The sequence below is a fragment of the Halichoerus grypus genome, chromosome 10, assembly GCF_964656455.1.
Source record: "Halichoerus grypus chromosome 10, mHalGry1.hap1.1, whole genome shotgun sequence".
Taxonomy (NCBI): domain Eukaryota; kingdom Metazoa; phylum Chordata; class Mammalia; order Carnivora; family Phocidae; genus Halichoerus; species Halichoerus grypus.
This window is the reverse complement of record NC_135721.1, coordinates 59,210,799-59,233,617: the sequence shown is the minus strand read 5'-3', so window position 1 is coordinate 59,233,617 and position 22,819 is coordinate 59,210,799. Positions and strand designations below refer to the sequence as shown.

Genomic DNA, 22,819 nt, shown 5'->3' with positions numbered 1-22,819 from the left:
TAAATTTAACAACACCAGGGACACAACCCAGACAGCGACACAAATATGAGAATGTTTGTGTTATGACTTCCTAGCTAGAGGCAAAGGTATTCAGAGTTCAAAAAAAATTAAAATAAATGTAGCAAATGGAAATATTTAAAGAATGATTCTTAGTATAATACACTGCCAGTATTTCTAACGCATATCATTTTGCTGTTAATCTGAATATTCAGTGCAGACAAAACTCAATAAAGAATAAAAAGGAGGAATCCTTACCTGTTTGTTTTTGGCTGGCTTGAAGCAATCTGGGCATATTGCACGTCTAAGTAAAATTTAAGTTAATAAAAAAAGTTAATGAGTTTATTTTGGGGTGAATATAATTCAAATATATTTTATATATTTTAATATATATGGCTGCTAAACTCAATATATCAAGAGCAGACAAAATGAATCCCTATACCAGCTGCACTGGTATGCCTACACCCTTATATTAGACAGCACATTTTAAACCTACTAACAGACATGACAAGTTCTGATATGCTCATTACAAAGAGGAGGAACACTGTTTCATGAAAACCAAAAAAGCATTAACAATGTTACACAACTGACATTGTTGTTTATGTAGCAACTTACAGGAAGTGGCAATCCTCAACTGTTTCTGGGTGAGCAAAGACCACACTCACTTCAAACAAGCTCTAAAAATTATAAAGACAGTTTAAAAATGAGCAAAAGGAAACCAACATCTAACCACTTATGAATGGAAATAGAAATTAATTCTCAAAGATTGGCTCACAAACAGTGGCAAGGAAAACTGGAAATACTACTGTTCTCAAATCAGCTTGTGCATGGGGCAGCTGGAAAGGAAATAGTTTTGTTTTTTGTTTTTTTTTATTTCTAAAGCTCAATCACTAGTTATTCTACCAAAAAAAATTTTTTAACAAATTTTAAAATAAATTTGTATGATTTTTGTACATGTATATAAATTCGATGTGAAGATGAAAGAGAATTCAAGGAATTGGAAAGAGATAATTGTTCCTATGATTACAATTATTAGCAAGGCAAAAGCGTTTTATTCACATGCTTAAAATCTCTGTGGGAGCCTTTATTTTTCTATTATTTATTTTGTGGCACTTTACTCAAACTTCTTAGTGGATTTGAGTTTTAAAAGAGAGATCTTAATTTTTATTATAAAAATGATACATACAAATTATAAAATAATCAAACAGAATGAATTTTTAATCCCACACCACTGAGGCAGAACATAGTAATAGGTGTGTTTCCTTCTAGCCATTTTTATGAATATAAACATAAATGTATATACTTCTTAGGATATTAAACATACTTTTAGAAAATTGCTTTATTTAATTAATATTATGTTGTGGACATCTTTTCATCTCTTCAACTCCAGGGAGTGTTGGATGTTTAAGTTGTAAACTTTTCCATTATTAAAAAATGCTACAATGAACATCCTTGCATACAAAAAAAAGCACAATTTCATACTCTATGTACATTAATCTTCACAGAGAACAAAATTCCACATTGAGAAAAATGATAAATGCCGTACCATGTAACAATTTTATCTTTTTTATTGAGTATTTCTGTATTTACTGATTGCATTGGATTGTCAACAAGCATATTAGCTTCTCTAGAATCACAACACTGAATAGCTAAATTTTTTTTGCTCTCTAATTTACACAGTAAAATTAAAATTACAAGACATTGCTTTTACTCAAGAAAACTTCACTCATTCTGAATCTATTAGAACATTGTTGCATCTTTTGTTTTCTATTTTCTGTTCTCATTAATTCAACATGTAAAATTACTTATGCTTCAAAACTGAAGTTTGAGGTAAAAATATTTTGCATCAATGACTTCTCTAATTTCCAAAGTACTTTCATTACCTCATTTCCCCTCCGTATATGTGTGAAGTGGTTTTATTCTCTATTCTGTCAGTATTCAGTTTAAAGGAGAGAGTTTATTCTTACTAACAGAAGGAAACAGAGCTATATAATTCTGAATGGTGAAAAATTTTTTTAACTATTTAGCTTTGAAAGATGGTTTTGTGATTTTACTTGAATAGGGGTGTGTCTGATATTCAGGGAATTTCCTTCAAGCGAAATCATGAAGCAATGAAGTCACACTATAAAAATCTAATTTAAGATGAGCTGGGAATATATCTTGTTGAGCTCTTTCCTAAAATTTGGTCCATTCTGGAGACTGAGGCAAGGTCCATTATGGAACAGGGGAGATGGCTAAGTGTTCTGGTTTCAAAGGCAGTCTTTGCCTAAAATTAAATAGAGGGACTTGAGATACAACAAGGTGGGATAGGTTGAACCCATGCTCACTATAGTTGATTGATTGTACCTGAAAACAAGATTAGCCACAGATAACTGAATTTAAATAGTCTAGAGTTGGCTCTACACTTATTCACAGTTACTTCTATATTGCTTTGTCTCAGTACATGTGTCTCTCCAATTAAACTATAGACATATTAAAGGCTTAGATTCATTTCTAATCTTTTCAAGTCAATTATGGTATACTACATTTGTTACACTCATAAATGTCTTAGATCACAAAGAAGTCTTAAAAAAATAAAATCTTTCTCAATTTAAGACTGTTAGAAATTAATATTTTAAAAGCTTAAAAATTCTCCATTGGGTTATTTAAAGAGAAGATTATTTTGGCTAATCAAAACTCTGCCATATAATGAAGTAAAACTGGTAAAACCAGAGAATGAAATTAACAATGCTGACGATGACCCAATACCTTTCCATCAATGGGAACACCCAGTTCCTCTGAAAACAGGGGGTGAGTTATCCATTTGTAGGCTTCTTTTAGCTGAACTATATCATTTCTTCCCAGCGACAGACTCTGTTTTCTGAATAACATAAAAATTAATTCACTGAAATGGAAAACTTTACTTTTTCTGCTAAAGGAAAGAATTTATGCAATTATTTAAAAATATTTATTGAGTGCCTACTATGTCCCAGGCACTTTTTACACATTGGATAGAAAGCAGAGAATAAGCAGACAAAAATTCCTCAGCTCATGGACCTTATAGTCTAGTAGAATCAAAAAACAGCTTTTTAAAATGGTATATAAGACAGTTTTTAAGCTTCAAAGACAAAAGTATACTAATAAGTTTTTCTGAACTACCATTGCCAGATTCCAGGATTATATGTCAGAAGACAGAAAGATGGAATAGAAGGGATTGTTTATTGCTCAGGAACAATAAAACTGAGTATTACAATAATCTCATCCAGACTAAAAATTTTTACATCTACTCTCTTCCTAATAATGGGGCTTACTTTTGGGAAATCAACGTAAAAGCTATACTTTAGTGCTAAAGAAGAAACATTAAATCCTAAAGTATGGATGTGCTGAAATGCTTGTCACTTTAATATCAGAAAAATGTCTGAATAAAAATCTGACATTCCCCCCAAATCTACTCATGAGCCAATAAATAGGTTTCGGGAAGTCCCAGTTATGATCTCTAGCTTTTAGTTTGTGACCTAAAATTGTTATAGAAAGGAACTGAAGGGGGTGCCTAGTTGGCTCAGTTGGTAGAACATGCAACTCTTGATCTCAGGGTCATGAGTTCAAGCCCCATGTTGGGCATGGAGCCTACTAAGAAATTTTTAAAGAAGAAAGGAACTTAAATAAAAAGAAAGAAAAGCATGTATGGTATGATATTATTAAAACTGCTTTGCTATGCTGAGAATACTATGATATCACTAATGAATTAACAAGTCCACACCATTCAAATCAGTCTTATGAACTACAAATCAGTCTTATGGCTATATACAGGGCTGCTTTTAACAAGAGATGTTAGGACCAACTTGTGAATCATTTTTTCTATGTCCAATTTTCACTGATAGAAATGACTACTTATATCAAAAATTCGTTGTAATTTAATTCTTAAAGACAAAAAGACACTACTAACTGCAGGTAGAAAATAAAAAATAATTTAGCTAATGGCTAAATTTAATTGATCTAAAAAACATATAAAGACGACTTTCCTCTAAGAATACAAATTATGAAATGGTTGATGTACACATTCTATATCCAGCTGAGAGTATAACTGGTTACACAGAATGCTTTCATATGCTTTGGGATTGTGGTTTAACAATAAAAAACTCAGATAAACCCTACATCTGACAAAGAATCAAATTACTCTCTACATTCAAGAACTTATTGAAACACTGTTTGAACTTCTTAAACTGTTCCTAATTCTCTGAATATCAGAAACATTTTAAGTATTTTAAAAGACTATCTTGATATTGTACCAACAGTTTAATGATATTTGCATAAAATAACATCACAGTTGAAAAGTAATTAATGTTTGAGAACTCATTTTAAAGGATAAAAAGTGAAATGGAAAACACAAGAATAGAAAACTATTTAAACATTGTTTAGATTCTAGAGAGTACCAAGAGTTGCAGCAAAAAGCAATCCAAAATATGGGTTAAGACATTACTGGTATTTTAAATCCTTCATAGTCTTTGAAATAGATTTAGACATCTTAGTCCAATTAAAAAAAAACAAACATATAGGTATTTTTTCTTTCCAGATTAAAGAACATTAGAAAGGGGTTAATAGACATCTTGGAAATCTTAACCTTCTACACAAGGCAAAAACTTAACACTTAAAATGCCAGATTTTTAATCCTGCAAATTCAGTGTGCCTTAATAACTCTTCTAATATAATTTACGGTAAATGTTTTCACAGAGGTTCTTAGCATATGCCTGATGGTCCTTTAGAGGCATTAGTTGTCATTGAGGTAAATTCAGTCCCAACTGAGTACTTAGTAACTGCATTTCCCTCTCTCCTGTGTCAGATAACTACTGATGAGGATGTCAACTGCAACCACTTTTGCTATAGATACAATATGACAACCATTCCAGAGGAAAGATGAGCCAAAATATCCAAGCACGATTAATTTTTCTAAATTCCTTGAATCAATTCTTTAATGATTCCTCCACAATATTTTGAATGTAGAATGAACTACGGATACTGAGGGAAAAGATTAGTATTCTGTATTTCTTCTGTGCCAATATCTCTATATTGAACAGGATCTTTTGGAAGAGCTAAGCTTAGTTTAAAATTCTTCAATAAAGAATAACAACAGCAACTCACAACCAATGTGGATGGAAACTGGAAACATTTAGAAAATAGCATGCCTTGACTATGCTAAAAAATTTATCAAACATAGGATCAAATTTTATTATGCCAGAATCACAAGCATTTGAGACTAATTTAACATAACCTAACTAAACCCCAAAACCTTTGCTAGATATAGGGCTATTACCCTTTCAGAAAAGCAGATGTGAAAAAAAAAAAAAAAAGGCCAACTCAATTACTTTTTTTATAAATCACTTAACCAAATATAAGATTCGAATACAGAAATCTATACTTCTCTTTGTGCTTTTCTCTCCAGAGTGCACAGGAAACTTAAGTAGTCATGTGGCCCTTTTTATATTGGTATAGAATTTTTAGTTTCAAAATCCAAAAAAGGTCTGGAAAATTAAAGACTTTTTTTTTTTCTTAAACCAGTTGGCAAACAAACACTGACTTGAACATGTGAGGCTGTTTAGAGACTTTGTGTATCAAACTTAATGTGAATATTTATGTTTCACTGCAGAATTTCACTGCAGAAATCAAACACATTAATGTGTTTGATTATAGAGTACCACCTCAGACCATGGAGGGGAGGGGTATGTTATATATGGTATTTACCACCATATTACATTTCTAAAATCTAAAAAAATTCTAAATTCCAAAACACATTTGGTCCCCAAGGGTTTCAGATAAAGGACTGTGGACCTATGTTTTACATGTTTTATCTATGTATAAACTCACTGTTGTTCTGCTTTAAATAGGATTTTACTTTGTATCTTTTATAGTATAGTTTATAATTTAGTTTCTAAGACTAGTATAAAATTTATTCTTTTATAATAGCTTGCCAAGCTACATTCTATAAGTGCCTAATGTAAAAATATAAAATATGTATTTACATTCAATGTTAAATCCACAAAAAAATGAATCCACTTTAATAGACTACTAATAATGTGCCATGCCAATAAACTAATTTAACAAGGTTGACACCTAAATTCATATAATAAAATTTTTCTCTTTCTTTCAATTTCTCTAGGAGCTAGTGAAGTCACTCTAAAAAAAGAGATAGTAGTAGTAAAAGCACTTTAAGAATCAGGTAGCTTATATTTAAATAGTAGAAAAAATTCCCTACCTAAATTACTTACCCCATTTCCTGTTTTACCAGCAACCATGCAGCATGCTGTAGGCAATTTAGTCACACCCAGAAGAAGAGAAAAGGGGAAAAATGTTCATTGAAATGAAATTCCAATATCATTACTAAAGTGCTTAACTAATTTGCTAATCAAACTCTCCTTTTTAGGGGAGGAGTTAGTGTTCAGAAATGTGGCAATGACCTCATTCTCATTTAAAATCAGAAATGAGGTAAGATGCCACTTTGCAGTGCTGGGTTGCTTGTGGCCTAGGAACAGATTTCTATCTCATTAATGAGGTATAAGTGTTTAACATGAGTAGCTCACTTTTTTTCTTAAAGTCTCTTAGTATTTCACAGAGGAAGGCCAAAAGTGAACGAGGACCTACTATGTCCCCCAAACAGAACTGAAAGCCTCAGTTTTTTTGTTTTCATTTTTTTAATAGGGCTACCACATTTTTAACTCTAATTAATGATGTCCACGTGTAAGTGTTTAGAAGTAAAATGTACCAACATCTGTAACTCACTTCGGAATACAACAAAAACTAAGATGGGTGGATGGATAAACTGATGACAAAATACATAATAAAGGAAATACAGAAAAATAGTAACAATTATAGAATCTAGGTGGGTATACAGGTGTTCATTGTACAATTCTTTCAACCCTACTGTACGTTTAAAAATTCTCATAGTAAAATGTTAGAGAAAATGTTCTGGGAAGAATTAATAAAAAACTTAAAAAGTTGCTAAAATGGAGATAACATTCACAATTATGGTTGTTATAAGGATTAAATTAAATTCATATAAAATGCACTACATAGTAAGTGTATGATACTAAGATTTCTCAGTTTGCCAGTAGGCTCCCAAAGCTGTCACTTTACAGAAAGCTAATGACATGTCCTATCTCATTATATAGCATTTTGTGAACATGACAGAAGCATACATGTGTAAGTCAATAAAATACCATATGTAGTCTCTGCATCCGCCTGTCACAAAAGTGGCCATTCATTATCGCTCACATCTACCTCAAGCCTGCCCCCCCCCCCACACACATGTTACAGTTCATATGTAGAATCCTGTCCTTTTAAACTTCAAATGACCAGTGAGGCACTAGATACCTTTAAAGACTTATTTGGAAATCTTAGGTGTATTACATTGTTCAGACATGAGTCAAGCAGAATAAATTAATTACTGGCCAAGTAAGAACTAGAATTGTTCCCAATGCCTAAACATCTCATCAGTACCTTCTGATTCAGTAGTTTGTTTACTTTGCTAGTTCAACCTAATGCCACTGACAGCACGACAAGACCCCATCCTTCTTTCCTCCCATTTACTCAAGCCCTCTTGGAAAAGTATAGGGGCATGGTAAAATACACCAATTACTAGGAGTCAGGAGACCCAGTTTTAGGCTTTACTAAATTTCTGGCACTCAGTTTCCTAATGGGTAAAATGAAAGAGTTACACTAAGATGAATGTAACTTAAACTATTCTGGGTGGCTAAAGGTCATCATTAATGGGCATTAGTATACTATTTTGGAATAGAGGCTATTAAGACTTGTAGGACTTTAAGATCATAGAAAAAAGTGAAAAATGATCTCCCAAAGCTGAAACCTTGTAGTCCATATTGCCCCACCTTCCTCCAGCCTCCATACTTTAAGAGATCAATAAATACTTGTTTTCTCATCCAAAAAGGGATATTAATACTCCCCTTGAAGGGAGACTGTGGGGATTCAATGAAGTTGTATAAGTAAAGAACCAAGTAAGATTCCTGGCATGTACTTAACAAATAGTAACTACTATTGTCATTTTTGAATTAAAACCTTAACTGCAATTCACAAATGATAAAATTATTATCCCTTTTTTTTCCCTTAAAGATTATTTATTTGAGAGAGAGAGCAAAGCGAGCGAGAGAGAACATGAGTTGGGGGGGCAGGGGCAGAGGGAGAGAGAGAAGGCTCCTTGCTGAGCAGGGAGCCCAACGTGGGGCTCAATCCCAGGACCCTGGGATCATGACCTGAGCTGAATGCAGACGCTTAACCGAATGAGCCACCCAGGTGCCCCAAATTATTATCCCTTAAAAGATTTACAAGACTTGATTCCTTTCCCTCACTTCCCAAACTGCTCTCCTATAGATAGTCCTGAACTTTTCTCATCAATGAAATCCTCATGGGTATCTAAGCTATAGAGAATTATCTGTCCATTCTTTAAGGGGACTCAGGTTCTTCTATTCTTTTTTAGTGACCTTTTCCTCTCCTCTTTTGAAGCAAATTCTGTTTTCTATAGTCACTTTCAGGTGATGCCATCAAATCTGCAATGTCCTGCCATCCTCTGATTATAAAGTAGGGCAGAACTGGAGGTTGCCAAGGGAAACCAGATTACTATGTGTAACATATAAAATTAAATCAAATGTCTTCAGTACCTGAGATTTGCTAAAGGGTTTTTCCTTCCTAATCCTCTGCAGGCTTCCTGCTCAAGCATGCCAGCAGGTTGGACAGAACTAATCACATAGCAGGGGCTGGAAGGCTGAATCCCAAAGAAGTCAGTGTTGCTCAATTATTCAATTTTTACTACATGCTAATAATGTCCTGGACCTGCTTCTGCTGAGGAAGAAAAGTACATTTCTCTCTTTCAGGTCACCAAGATAATTTTAATAAATGTTCTATTCCTCAGTGGGAAAAAAATCATTCTCTAGAGTAAGCAATTTAATTCTTCCTCCCCAACAGAACCAAGTGGCATTAAAGTTATCAAGTTTAATCAAATTTGGCACCAAAGGCAATATGTCATCTCCTGAAAATTCAGGAACCACACAACTTAATCCTGGACTCTGCTTTCACTTTATTGGAGAATTCTAGGCAAGCGCTAAATAGAGCAGTTGAATAACCTGCTTGCTAAAGTGCTTGTGTACTCTGGTAACATACACACACACACACACACACACCATGGAAAGTCTATGCCTGGGAATGGCTTTAGAGCTTAAGAGTTCTGAGCACCAAACAATGAGTGTGTGTAACAGTAGGGCCAGAAATTGAGGCTGACTTAAGCAGAGGTGGCAGGAAGGAAGGATGAGAACGAGAGGCATTAAAAATGGCATGTTGGGGAGCTACAATTCAGTAAAGCTGGTGCTTAGGGTATATATAATGTGTGCATAAATGTGAGTAGGGGTTCAACAACTAGAGATGAAACTGGAAAGGTCAGTAGGTTTTAAGTGCCGAGCTATGGCATGACTCCAAAGAATGAAACTATAACAGAACAAGTGCCACATTTATGTGTATGCAAAGTCCCATGGCAGCACAAAGAATGGACACCATTTTATTTTTTGACATTTGATCTTCTATAATTCATCAAGTCACAATATAACCATCATCTGCACACTATTTTTCTTACATGGTAGCTTAAGAAGAAAATAAAATAGTTCTTATACCAAATTACTTCATTATCATACATGGGAAAATATACTGTGGGGATAGAGAGGAGTACAGAGCTTTAAGAGAAAACAGAGACAGACTGCCAGGACTCGGTGACCAGCAGTGATACTATGGTTTCTAAATTACCACTAATGCCCTTTTTTTTTTTAAAGTTTTTATTTATTTATTTGACAGAGACAGCACAAGCAGAGGGAGCAGCAGGCAGAGGGAGAAGCAGGCCCCCCGCTGAGCAAGGACCCAGGACCCTGGGATCATGACTTGAGCAGAAGGCAGATGCTTAACCAACTGAGCCACCCAGGCGTCCCACCCCTAATGCCCTTTTTAAAACTCTAAAATCTTTTGAATCCTACACATCTCCTGTACTCATTTATAACAACAAAGATAGTACAAATACAGACTTGTACCAACAGGAAAATGACAATAGTTGTGTGGGCAGCTAGAGGTACTACCCCTTGCTCTCTCTTCTCCCAACACACACACACACACACACACATTTATGTCTTCTACTTGCACACAAATAGGCACCTGAGAAGTAGGCTCAACAATGAGGTCAGTAACGACAGTCACTCTTCTTTCCTCTTCCCACCCAGCATGCCTGCCCAACCTTTCCTTCTCCCCCTCCCCATCCCCCAGCCTGCTACAACCATGAGTATCTGCCTCACCAGGGCCCGCTCCTCACTTTGTATCAGGTTTGGTGTCAGGCGTGGTGGAAGAAAGAGGAAGGTAAGAGAGGCGGGAGGAGAATGCATGCCTATAACCATTGCTGGACTCCACCACGTAACTGAGGTAAAGACTCCTCGCCCACGTCTCCTCAGCTCCACAACCTCCCTGCCTCAATCTCACTCTTCTTTTCCCGAGTCTCTAATGTCACACCCATGATGTAATGACTAACAGACGGAGTCTGGGTATCTCTTTTGATGAATAAAACATCAGCTATGTTTGAAAACCCACCCATATCCTCTACATTATCTTTCCCTACAGGGTTGAGGGGGACATAAACCCTTCTCACTCCAGCTTTTCCTACTACTGTTGGTAATACAAACTTTTGGATAGCATTAAAAAGATTGAACTTTTTATTTTTCACATGGCAAGAGGGGAAAAGCAGGACAAATCAGCACAGACAGAATGAATCTGCGGGCCAAATTAGGTTGTACAGCTCTACTGACCTAGTTCACAGGGGAATTCTATTTCTGAGTTGTGAATTTGTGAGTTGTGAGTTGTGAATTTTAAGAAGAGAATTTCTATTGTATTTTCTAATATTCTAGGTGCTGATGTTCACCTAGCTCTGAAGGATTTAATCGGAAATAATCACAAGAGGAAATTCTATGGGGATGGGAAGGTGGGGTAGGAATGGAGGTGGGAAGCGGGATCAGAAAAGACAGAACAGCTGCAATGAATGAAAGGCTCTGGGATAGACATGAAGAGAGATATCACTCACGTGTGGAATCTAAAATCTAAAAAAAACCCAAATGAATAAACAATCAAAAAGCAGAATGAGACCTATAAATACAGAGAACAAACTGATGGTTGCCGGACGGGAGGCGGGTGAGGGATGGAAAAATAGGGGAAGGGGAGTGGGAGATACAGCCTTCCAGTTGCGGAATGAATAAGTCACAGGAATATAGAGTACAGCATAAGGAATAGAGTCTTATATCACAGTCATATATAATATCATTATACTGTAAGAATGATGTATCAGAACAGAAGGTAGCTACACTCGTGATGAACATAGCATCATGTATAAACTCATCAAATCACGACACTGTACACCTAAAACTAATGTAACATGTGTCAACTATACTCAAATTTAAAAATTGAATAATAAAAAAAAAAGATATGGTTCAGTCTTGTTCTTTAGTGTCATATGCTAGACAGAGAGGATAACTTGGCAACTGAATTTCAGGTAACTCTGGAGTTAATATCAGTGAAACAAAGACATCTCAACAAATATCTGTTAGCAACGGAGTGTGGCGGAGGGGATAAAAATATATTTCCTCCTAGAATTTGATTTTAGAGAACTAGCATCCTCACTGAAATACCAGTTAATGTAAAGTGAACTTGCAGATTCAAGAGACTTCGATGTATCAAAAGCTCAATTTCAAGTCATAAATACAATTTTACTTCAAAATTACTATCAAGAAAAACAGCTTTTAACAGTAAATGTTAAATTTTAGAATACCAAAGAGACAAATTAATTGCTGAGAATCTATTAACTGTTGAAAAGGGTCTCTTCAGTAAATAACTCAAGAATACTATGAAAATAACTATTTAAAAATTATTCCAAGCTATCACAAGAAAATTACAAGACTGAAATCATTCTGTGTGTTGAACTTGATTCGCACTAGATATGTTCTTAGGGATAAGACTGAATTTTATGAGAAAAAATTTAGGTATTACTTTTTAAATATGCAAAAGTAATCTGTAATTATAAAATAAAGACTTGTGACTTCAAGGTGGTGGAACAAAGCACTTTCTGTCCGCTTCTCCTTTGGAAAATCATCTCAAAATAAGATGGAGAATGACAAACAGAAAAAGAAACTCCATCTATAATGAAAAACAAAAAAATTACTCATCACCCCAACTCTCCATACATGAAGACAAAAAGGGAATGCAGGAGCGGAAAGTGGCAGAGCCCAGGGAGCTGATCCTTCAGTGTTGGCAGAGGGAAGTGCTTGCCCCCTGCCAACCCAGCCAAACTGAGGACTGGAGGTGCAAGACAGCATGGGGTGAAACAGGCTGACAGAGGGGGTACCGAGAGACCCCAGGTCCTCTCTCTGACACCAAGCAAGAGGCAATTTTGACTCTGGAGACCAAACTAGAGGGATCTACACTCAGAAGCTCCTGGCAAGCCCTGCAGGGGTTCAGTCGGAGTTTACAGTCTGCCCAGAGACCTGCAAGCTCCTACCCTGTGCTGGGTACTGAGGCAGCCAAAGTTCTACTTCTGTGGACAGAAGATTCAAGGATTCATCTTTGGATAAACTGGATGGTTTCTGAGAGAAAACTTTCAGAAAATGACATAGGTCTCTCCATGTAAAAAGTCGGGTTACTACCTATTCTCCTCCAATAAAACCCAGTCAACAAGCACTACTATCCTGATCTATATAGACATAACTTTCAATCACTTTTTAAATGCCCTATGCTTAACAATGAGTGGACAAAGATCACTAGTCATTTAAAGAAAATCTTTAAGCTGAAAGGAAGAGAACAAAAAAATAAACACGAAAGTAGAAAAAATAATATGTGAATTCCCATGCACCCTTTGAGCAGCTTCAAGTTATCAACATATTGCCAATCTTGTTTTATTTATCTCTATTATCTTTTTTTTTTTTTGTAGAGAGAGATGGGCTCCAGTTTTTTTTGTTTTGTTTTGTTTTTTAAAGAAAATCCAATCCTGTGAATACCTTCCAATGGAAACATTTTTAAAAGTGATATTCTTTTTTTTTCATTTAATAGCACCTTTTATTTCCAAAAATGAAAGGACAGATTTAATACTGTAGTTAAACCATAACTGTAATCTGGAGGACATGTAGCAGTCAGTTTTCCCAGACCAAGTCTTTATTTGACACAGACGGATCTAATTGTAAATTTATTTGTTGATGTTCTTCATTTCTGGCTTTTTAGTGGGTGGCAGGGGACACCCTTGATAAAATTAAGCCTAATACAAGTCTGTCCAAAATGTAGGTAATAACCCTAAATCTTTTCATCATATGCAAGTAAACCAAAATTAAAAATGAGTAAAAATGAATTCAGTTGAACTTAATTTCATAATGTCTTATTACTTCTTTTTTATTTATTCATTTATTTTTATTATGTTAATCACATCATTAGTTTTTTTTTTTTTTCCACACAGTACGTGCCCTCTTTAATACCCATTACCAGGCTAACCCATCCCAAAAGTGATATTCTTTACTACCAATTCAACTTAAAATTGAAATGTTTTAGATGTCAATTTAAAAATATGTGAGGGAGTACATAGTTTCTCAAAATTCTTTTAGGGCAGGAGAAGGGTATATAAGCAAAAAAATTTAAAAAGTCACTTATGGCATCTTAGTATAAGCAAACACCATTAGAAATGAAAAAGGGACTAGAAGCACATATTTGGAGAAGGTTTGGGGTTTTCCCCCTCATTTTCTTTTATTCTTTTTAAATAACATGTTAGAGGGGCACCTGGGTGGCTCAGTCATTAAGTGTCTGCCTTCGGCTCAGGTCATGGTCCCAGGGTCCTGGGATTGAGCCCCGCATCAGGCTCCCTGCTCTGCGGGAAGCCTGCTTGTCCCTCTCCCACTCCCCCTGCTTGTGTTCCCTCTCTCACTGTCTCTCTCTGTCAAATAAATAAAATCTTTAAAAAATAAATAAATAAATAAAAATAAAATAAAATAAATAACATGTTAGAAAGTACAAAACATACTGTCATTTATTTTGGAACATAATTTTCTCTCTTTCCCTGCTGTATATTATCTCAACCTCAAAGGTTTTCTGTTTCTTCAGCAAAGAAAAGAAGTGGGAGGGCCCCTGGGGGGTAGGGGAGAAGGTAGGACCTCCTTCCTACTACTCACCATTTCTTCCTTTTACTCTAACCACTGGATAGATATAAAATGCCACTGTCACTGCTGGGGACTTGGGCAAGACACACTGAATATGGTTCTAAGTGACCACAGCCAATGACAAGTAATTGTGCATGCCCATGTGTGTTAGGCATATATGAGTAAACAAAACAGACATAAGTCCTTGCCCTTGTAAAACTGATAGCCAAGAATCAGAAAACAAGCAAAACAAATAAATAAGTCACATAACTATTTTATGAAATAAATGCAACGTGAAGTGATAAATGCAGTGGAGGAAATTAAAAGAGGAATGGGGAATGGAAGAAATGATTTGCAATTTCAAATAGGGTAGTTGGGGAAAGCCTCACTGAGAAGGCAACGTTTGAAAAAAGATATGAAGACGATGAGGGAATAAGCCATGACTATATCTGAGGAAGAAACATTTTAGGCAGAAGGAACAGCAAGCAAAGGCCCTGAGGCAGATGTTTGCCTGGTGTGTTCGATGAATAAACAGCAAGGAGGCCAATGTGGCTGAACCTTGGAAGAAGAGAGAAACAGGGGATGAGTCAAAGAACTGAGGTGCAGTGCTAGGATAGGACCAGTATGAGCTCTTGGAGGCTATTAAAGGACTTTGATTTTACTCCAAGGGAGATGGGGAGCATAGGAGGGTAAGCAAAGGAAGGACTTACACTGACTTACTTTTTAAAGTACTAGGGGACAAGCATGGAAACAGAGACAGCTGCTACGAAACTATTGTAAAAATCCGGGTATTTGCTCAACCTATGCACCCTCCACTTCAGGATAAAGGAAATGATTTTGAAAGGTACAGCAAGGAGGATTGGGGTCTTTTCTAGTCTAGGATCTCACTGCCTTCAAACTAACTTTTGCACAACAGTCCTTGGCCCATTTCCTGAAAGAATAATCAGAGGCTTTACCAGGCTATAACTCTGTTCTTGGTCCTGGTCTTGGCCAGTAACTCTATGCCTCACACTGTGCTGGATACCCTTCCAAGAAGAAGCTTCTGGTGCACAGGTGGCAGGAAGGAGGTACTGGGCCCGGGGAATTGGGCCCTGCAGCAGTCTCCATGGGTACGGGCCTTTAGAGCCAGAGGCTCTTGAATAGTCATTATAGACAAGAAGATCAAATAGTCCAGCTCAGTGGAATTGGAGAAGGGAGTGCACTGAGGACAGATGGCTGGTCTTACGCATAGACTGCAGGCCCCTAAAACATACTGGGCATGGGAGGTATAGTGGCCAAAACTCTGTACCAACAAGCTTCAATCTAGGGACACTTCTGAATTCTTACTTTGGGCACAATATGGGTTTCAAGAAATCCAGCATAACCATCAGAGGATGAGATTGGTCTATGAGAGAAACTTCCCTGGGGTAGCCTCCCACCCTTCCTGCTGGGGCTAGGAAACTCTATGCCTTTCATCCAGGCCTCCTATCTGAAGTCTGCCAGCTCACAAGTCTAAATCACTTCTGTAAACTTGGCCTGTGGACAAAATCAGCCATAAAGAAGACCCAAAACATCAACAAAGCCAGTTCTTTCATCTAAGTTGGGGCTCTGCTCATCAGCACACAAGGAGACACAACAAATATGTAAAAACAAAAATGCATGCACATATGTATGTGTACATACAGATGCATATACATATACCTGTACAGTAGAATATTCTATTCAAAGATTTCAAGAATTATAGAAGAGCACATGCATCTTCAAAAAAATTAAATTGTTAAATCTAGATCAGTGGTTCTCAAACAATTTAGTTTCAGGACTCTTTACCTTCTTAAAATTTTTTGAGTACAAATAGCTTTGTTTATGCTGGTTATTTCTATAATAATTATAATATTAGCAATTAAAACAATGAGCTTAAAAATATTTATTAACTCATTTAAAATTAATAAAAGTAATAAATCCATTACCTGTTAACATAAGCATTAAAAACTACTATATTTTTCAGACAAAACAATTTAGTGAGAACAGCTGCATTATGGTACATTTTTGCAATTCTCTTTAGTATATGTCTTAATAAAAGATAGTTGTATTTTCCTATCTGCTTCTATATTCAATTTGCTGCAACAGTACATAGCATATAGCCTCTGGAAAACTCTACTGCATACTACTGAGAGAATGAGAATGAAAAGGTAAGTATATATTATTATGAAAATACCTCTGACCTCATGGATCCCTTGCAAGGACCCCTCAGGGTCCCTGGACCACACTTGGAGAACTACTTATTTGAATGTAATGGACAATTAAGGGAAATACAAATAATTAAAATTTGACTCAAGAAGGAGGAATAAAACCAAATAACTTTCAATAGAAGAAACTGAAAAAGTAATAAAGATCTACCCTTAGTACCGTCTCAAATGGTTTTATAAGTGAAGTCTACCAAAACTTCAAGAAACAAAAACAGATTATTCCTCTGTTATTAAAATTTTCCACACACAAAAGATAGACTGACAATTTGGGGCACCTGGGTGCCTCAGTCAGTTGGGCATCAACTCTTGCTTTCGGCTCAGGTCACGATCTCAGGGTCGTGAGATCGAGCCCCATGTCAGGCTCTGCACTCACCAGGAAGTCTGCTTGAAAATTCTTTCCTTCTCCCCTGACCCCCCATCCCCACTCTCTCTCTCTCAAATAAATAAATCTTAAAAGAAAAAGACTGACAATTCCACAATGCTTACATAACCTAATACACAAACCATAATCTAATATATAATCTAATTGCATAATTAATACCCAAACCAAAGATAGCATAAAAATAGCCGATAATATTCAAACAATGAATGACACTGTACTTCACATGTAAAAGTTCCATTTTTAGAAACATTTAATGTATGTATCTGTACAAAGTGAAATAAATGTATAGTGTGACGAACACAACTTCCACTGAAATAACATTAAAAAGATGCAGGGTGCCTGGGTGGCCCAGTCAGTTAAGCATCTGCCTTCAGTTAAGGTCATGATCTCAGGATCCTGGGATCAACCCCACATCAGGCTCCTTGTTCAGCAGGGAGTTTGTTCGTCCCTCTCCCTCTGCCCCTCCCCCCTGTTTGTACGCTCTCTCTCTCTCTCTCTCTCAAATAAATAATCTTTTTTAAAAGATGCAATAAATTTTTATTTAAAAAGTAGACAACAGACTAGTCTTACTTACATATACACATATGTATGTATATATGTAAAATCTTAATAAAATATTAATAAGTTAAATTTTTATTAAAATAAAACTAAAAAATGTTTATTTCAGGAAAACAAAAGTTCAACACAAGAGAATATATTCAATTACTTGACTACAATAACAGTTAAAAAGGGAAAAATATAATGATCACAAATATCCACTTCTGATTAAAAAAACTTACCAAAGGTGGAATAGAAGCAAACTTCCTTAAATAAAGGGTATCTATCAGGAAAGAGTTAATACTATACTTAATATTAAAATTCTAGAAACATGGGCACCTGGGTGGCTCAGTTGGTTAAGCATCTGCATAAAGAGGAACAACAGTACAATTAACAACAGGCTTCTCATCATAAAAAACAAAGAACAAAAGATACTGGAACAACATATTTGAAGTGCTGATAGGAAAAAAATTTGTCAACCAAATATTCTATATCCAGTAAAACTAATAAAATTAAAAAAGAAAAAAAGACATTTCAGATAAGCAAAAATTGAGAGAATTCAACACCAGTAGACCTATATTAAAAACAAAAACAAAAACCTTAAGCCCTTCAGGTTGAAGGGAAATGACACCAGACGGTCTATTGTCTACTTTTTTAATAAAAATTATTGCATCTTTTTTAAGTAACGAAGAGCGCTAGGAATGCTAAATTTGTGGGTAAACATAATAGATATGAATATTGTTTTCTTTCCTTTATTAAAAGATATATGACTGTTTAAGACAAATGTTAACACTGCATTGCTGGGTTAAAACGAGTATAGATGTAACAGATATACAACAATTGCACTAAGGATGGTAAATAGAAATATAATGTTGTAACGTTACTATATTTTACCTGATCAAACTAAGATAAAGATGCTTATTATAGTCCCTGGAGCAGGGGTTGGCCAAATTTTTCTGTAAAGGGCCAGACAGTACATATCTCAGAGGCTTTGCTGGCCATAATGTCCTAGCATACCTACTCAACTCTGTTCTTGCAGTACAAATGAAGAAAAGCCTAAAATAAACTATGCTCCCACTTTAGGAAGATAGAAAAAGAAGAGCAAATTAAAGCCAAAATAAGTAGAAGGAAGGAAATAATAAAGAACAGAAGTCAATGATATACAAGATAAATATATAGAGAGAATAAATCAATGAAACCAAATGCTGGTTCTTTGAAAAGGTCAATAATACTGGTAAATCTCTAGCAGGACTGATCACAGGGAAAAAAAAAGACACAAATTACCATTGTCAGGGAATAAGATATTAATCCATAATAAAGGAATATTATGAAAAACTTTATGTCAATAAATCTGACAACTTAGATGAAACAATTTCCTTAAAAGATATGAATTACCAAAAATGACACAAGAAACAATAGGAAACCTGAATAGAGCAGTATCAACTGAAGAAACTGAGTTTGTAATTTAAAAAAAACATGTTCACGTTGTAAAATATCCCAAGAAATCTACACTAAAACTATTACAACTATTTAAAAAAAAAGTTAGGCAAAATTGCAGGTTACAAGGTTATAAAAACCAACTGTAGGGGCACCTGGGTGGCTCAGTCAGTTAAGCGTCTGCCTTTGGCTCAGGTCATGATCCCAGGGGCCTGGGATCGAGCCCTGCATTGGGCTCCCTGCTCAGCAAGGAGCCCGCTTCTCCCTCTCTCCCTCTGCCATTCGCCCCAAAGAGCTCTGGCTCTTTCTATCTCTCTGTCAAATAAATAAATAAAATCTTTTAAAAAATGTATTTTTATAGACCAGCAATGAAAAAATTGAAAAATGCAATAAAAATGCAATTCCACTTGTAATAGTACCCAAAACAATGAAATCCTTAGGGATAAATTTTCAAAACGTGTGAAATCTGTACACCGAAAAGTATAAACCATTGCTAAAAGAAATTAAAGATCAAAATAAATGAAGAAATATACCACATTCATGCAAAAGATGTCAAGACATCAATTCTTACCAGGTTTATCTATAAATTCAATGCAATCCCAGTCAAAATTTAAGCAAATTAAAAAAAAAGAAATTGACAAGCAGATTCTAAAATCTGTATGGAAATGCAAAGGACCTAGAATCACCAAAGTAAATTTTAAAGAGAATATAGCTCAAAGATTTATGCTATTTTCATAAAGACAGTACAGTACTGATATATGGATGCACCAATATATCATTGGAATTGAACAGGGAGTAAAGAAATACATATATAAATATATACATATCGTCAGTTTATTTTCTACAAAGGTAGCAAAGAAATCATGGGGAAAAAAAGGTTTTTTCATCAGATGGTACAGAAAAGAAAAGAAATACAAACATCAACTTTTACCTTACAGTATATAAAAAAAATTAACTCAGGGGGTGCCTGAGTGGCTTAGTTGCTTGGGTGTCTGCCTTTGGCTCAGGTCATGATTCCAGGGTCCTAGCATCAAGCCCCGCATCATCGGGCTCCCTGCACAGTGGGGAGTCTGCTTCTCCCTCTTCCTCTGCCTTCCCACCCACCCCACTCATGTTCTCTCTCTCTTTCTCAAATAAATAAATAAATAAATAAAATCTTTTTAAAAAATTAACTCAGAATGGGTGATAGATATAAACATAAAAGCTATAAGGAAGAAAACTTTTAGAATAAAACATTGGAGAAAATCTTTGCAAACCTGCAGCATACAAAGATTTGTTAGCTAGGACACAAATAACATGAACCATAAGAATAAAAAGCTGGTGAACTAGACTTTATCAAAAGTATAAACTTCTCCTCTTTGACAGATATCATTAAGAAAATTAAAGAACAAGCCACAACATGGGAGATAATATTTGCAAAACATATATACATCTTAAGGATTTGGATCTAGAATATATTAAGAACTGTTACAACTCAATGAAAAGACAACCCAATTTTTTTAAATGGGCAAAAGATTTGACAAAGTCAAATGTGAAGAGACTTCACAAAGATATATGAATGGCAATTAACCACATGAAAAGACGCTCAACATTATTAGTCATTAGGAAAATAAATACACAATCTCTACACACCCACTAGAATGGCTCAAATGTAAGAAAGTGAGAATACTAAGGGTTGCCAAGGATGTGAGGTAACTACAATAGTGACATAACTAACTACTGGTGGAATATAAACTGGTAAATCCACTTAGGAAAACTGTATGGCAGTTTCTCATAAGATTAAACATACACCTACCGTATGGCTTAGATATTACATTCTAAGGTATTTATTCAAGAAAAATGAAAACATATATCCACACAAATAATTATACATAAAAGTTTGTACAGACCAGCTTTATTCATAATAGCCAAACACTGTAATGCATGGATGTGTAGGAATGCTAGATATGGTTGATTAATGCCGTTAATATAGTTAATATCACTATGTCTAATTGGTTTGAGGTGGAAAAAGCAACAATCTTTTTAATATCACTTTGAGTTAGAGCACAGATTGCTATAAATAATGTGATGATAGCTCCTAGGCAGAGTGTTAATGTTTGAATGGCTTTGCTGTTTTCTATTAATGGGTAGAAACAGATTAGTTTCCACCTGCTGCAAATATTGTACTTGAATAAAGTAGGGCTGACACGGGTGTAGGGCCCTCAATGGCTGAGGGAAGTCACGGGTGAAGGCCAATTTGGGCAAATTTGCCAGTTGTAGCTAAAAAAAAAAAGTCCAATTGTGATTAATGATGTGATTAACATGGTTAAAGCTGAGTTTAAAAATTTGTTGAAAATCTCATGACTTTAGGTTGAATCATGCTATTGATATAATAAACGCAACATCTCTGATGCAGTTATATAGAATAGTTTGGAGGGTGGCAGTGTTTTAATCTGTTCAGCCGTGTTATTATCTGATTAGTAGAAATGACATAATTCCTACTCCTTCTCATCTGATGAAATGTTGGAGGAGGTTGTTGGCAGTGACTAAGATTAGAATAGTAATAAGGAATATAAGTATTTGAAAAATTGGTTAATATTGGGATCTGAATGTATATATCATATAGAGAATTCTATAATTGACTATTATAACAAAATGTGCTACTAGTAGAAATATTATTGAGAAATAATCTAGTTTACTATTTTTTTAAGATTTTATTTATTTGAGAGAGAGAGAGAGAGCACATGCAAGAGTTCACAAGGGCAGGGGTGGAGGCGGGAGAAGGAAAAGCAGACTCCCTGCTGAGCAGGGAGCCCAATGTGGGGCTCAGTATGGGGCTTGAGGTGAGGCTCCATCCCAGGACCCCGGGACCCTGGGACCCCGACCCCAGCCAAAGGCAGACACTTAACCGACTGAGCCACCAAGGCACCCCGAGAAATAATCTAGTTTAAAGCTAAGCAATCAGTAGTTTTAGGGTTTGAATGTTTATTCAGTGTCAGTTTGAAATAATTTTTTCTTGGCCTGAGTAAATGAATATTGTGGGATGAAAGCATAGGAGATGATAGTTTTTACATAGTATGGATTTGGATTGCTTTTGTAGATCTTTGAAGTGATTTTTATGATTGGTAAAGTTAATATAAATAGTGAAATTAATACAAGAGGTGAACAAATTTATTACCTTTATTTGGAATTGCACCAATTTTTTGGTTCCTGAGACCAATGGATTATTACTTTTAACCATTAAAAGTTTGAAAACAGGGTGCCTGGGTGGTTCAGTCGGCTAAGTATCTGACTTCAGCTCAGGTCAGGATCTCAGGGACCTGGGATGGAGTCTTCTGTCGGGCTCCCTGCTCAGAGTGGAGTCTGCTTCTCCCTTTCCCTCTGCCCCCCCCCCCACTTGTGCGCTCTCTCTCAAATAAGTAAATCTTTTAAGAAATAAACAAAAGTTTGAAAAACCGTATTATTATACATGGAGGCATGAATTAGTTCTTGTATACTTTCTCAGTAAATAAGTTTTGAGTTTCTATTATTAGATTCACAATCTAATGTTTTTATTAAACTATATTTACAATAGAAGGATGTCAAAATAATTTGTGGGTTAAGTGATAAAAGTAGGAAGGGTAGTAAATGTAGGGCTATGAGACCATTTTCTCATATGAATGATAGAATTTTTGATGTGGTACATATATTTGCCTCATTGTGTTATAGTTAATATAGGCTAGTAATAACTATGTTAATTCCTTAGGATAATGGTAATGTTGGATCATGAAAATGATGATGTAACTACAAATAGTTCTCCAATTAGGCTAATTGTTGGGGGGTAAGGCCAAATTGGTAAGGCTCACTAGAAGTCATCATGCTGCTATTAGTAAAAGGAGAGTCTGTAATCCCTGAGCTAGAATTATAGTTCAGCTGGGAATTTGTTCACAGTTTGAATTTGCTAGGCAAAACAGTGTTGATGTAAGGCTGAGGGCAATTATTAGAGCTGTAGCTCCTATATAACTTCATGTGCTTTGATAAGAATGGCTACAATTACTGGTGCTATGTGGCCAACAGAGGAATATGCAACGAGTGATTTTAATTCTGTT

General features: G+C 35.5%; 1 protein-coding gene across 3 annotated transcripts in view; it reads right to left on the bottom strand.

Moving 5' to 3' along the window:
• Window positions 1-22,819, bottom strand: part of PUS10 (pseudouridine synthase 10) — a 67,920-nt gene that overhangs the window by 22,720 nt on the left and 22,381 nt on the right. For all 3 annotated transcript variants that reach the window (XR_004912437.2, XM_036077014.2, XM_036077015.2), the window contains exons 5-8: window positions 6,240-6,274; window positions 2,746-2,857; window positions 613-674; window positions 256-301 (exon numbers count right to left, since the gene is read on the bottom strand). Coding sequence is in view for 2 of the 3 variants with exons in the window: in XM_036077014.2 (XP_035932907.1) it covers window positions 256-301; window positions 613-674; window positions 2,746-2,857; window positions 6,240-6,274 (255 nt within the window). In the remaining variant the exon portion in view is untranslated. The remainder of the gene's footprint in view (window positions 1-255; window positions 302-612; window positions 675-2,745; window positions 2,858-6,239; window positions 6,275-22,819) is intronic.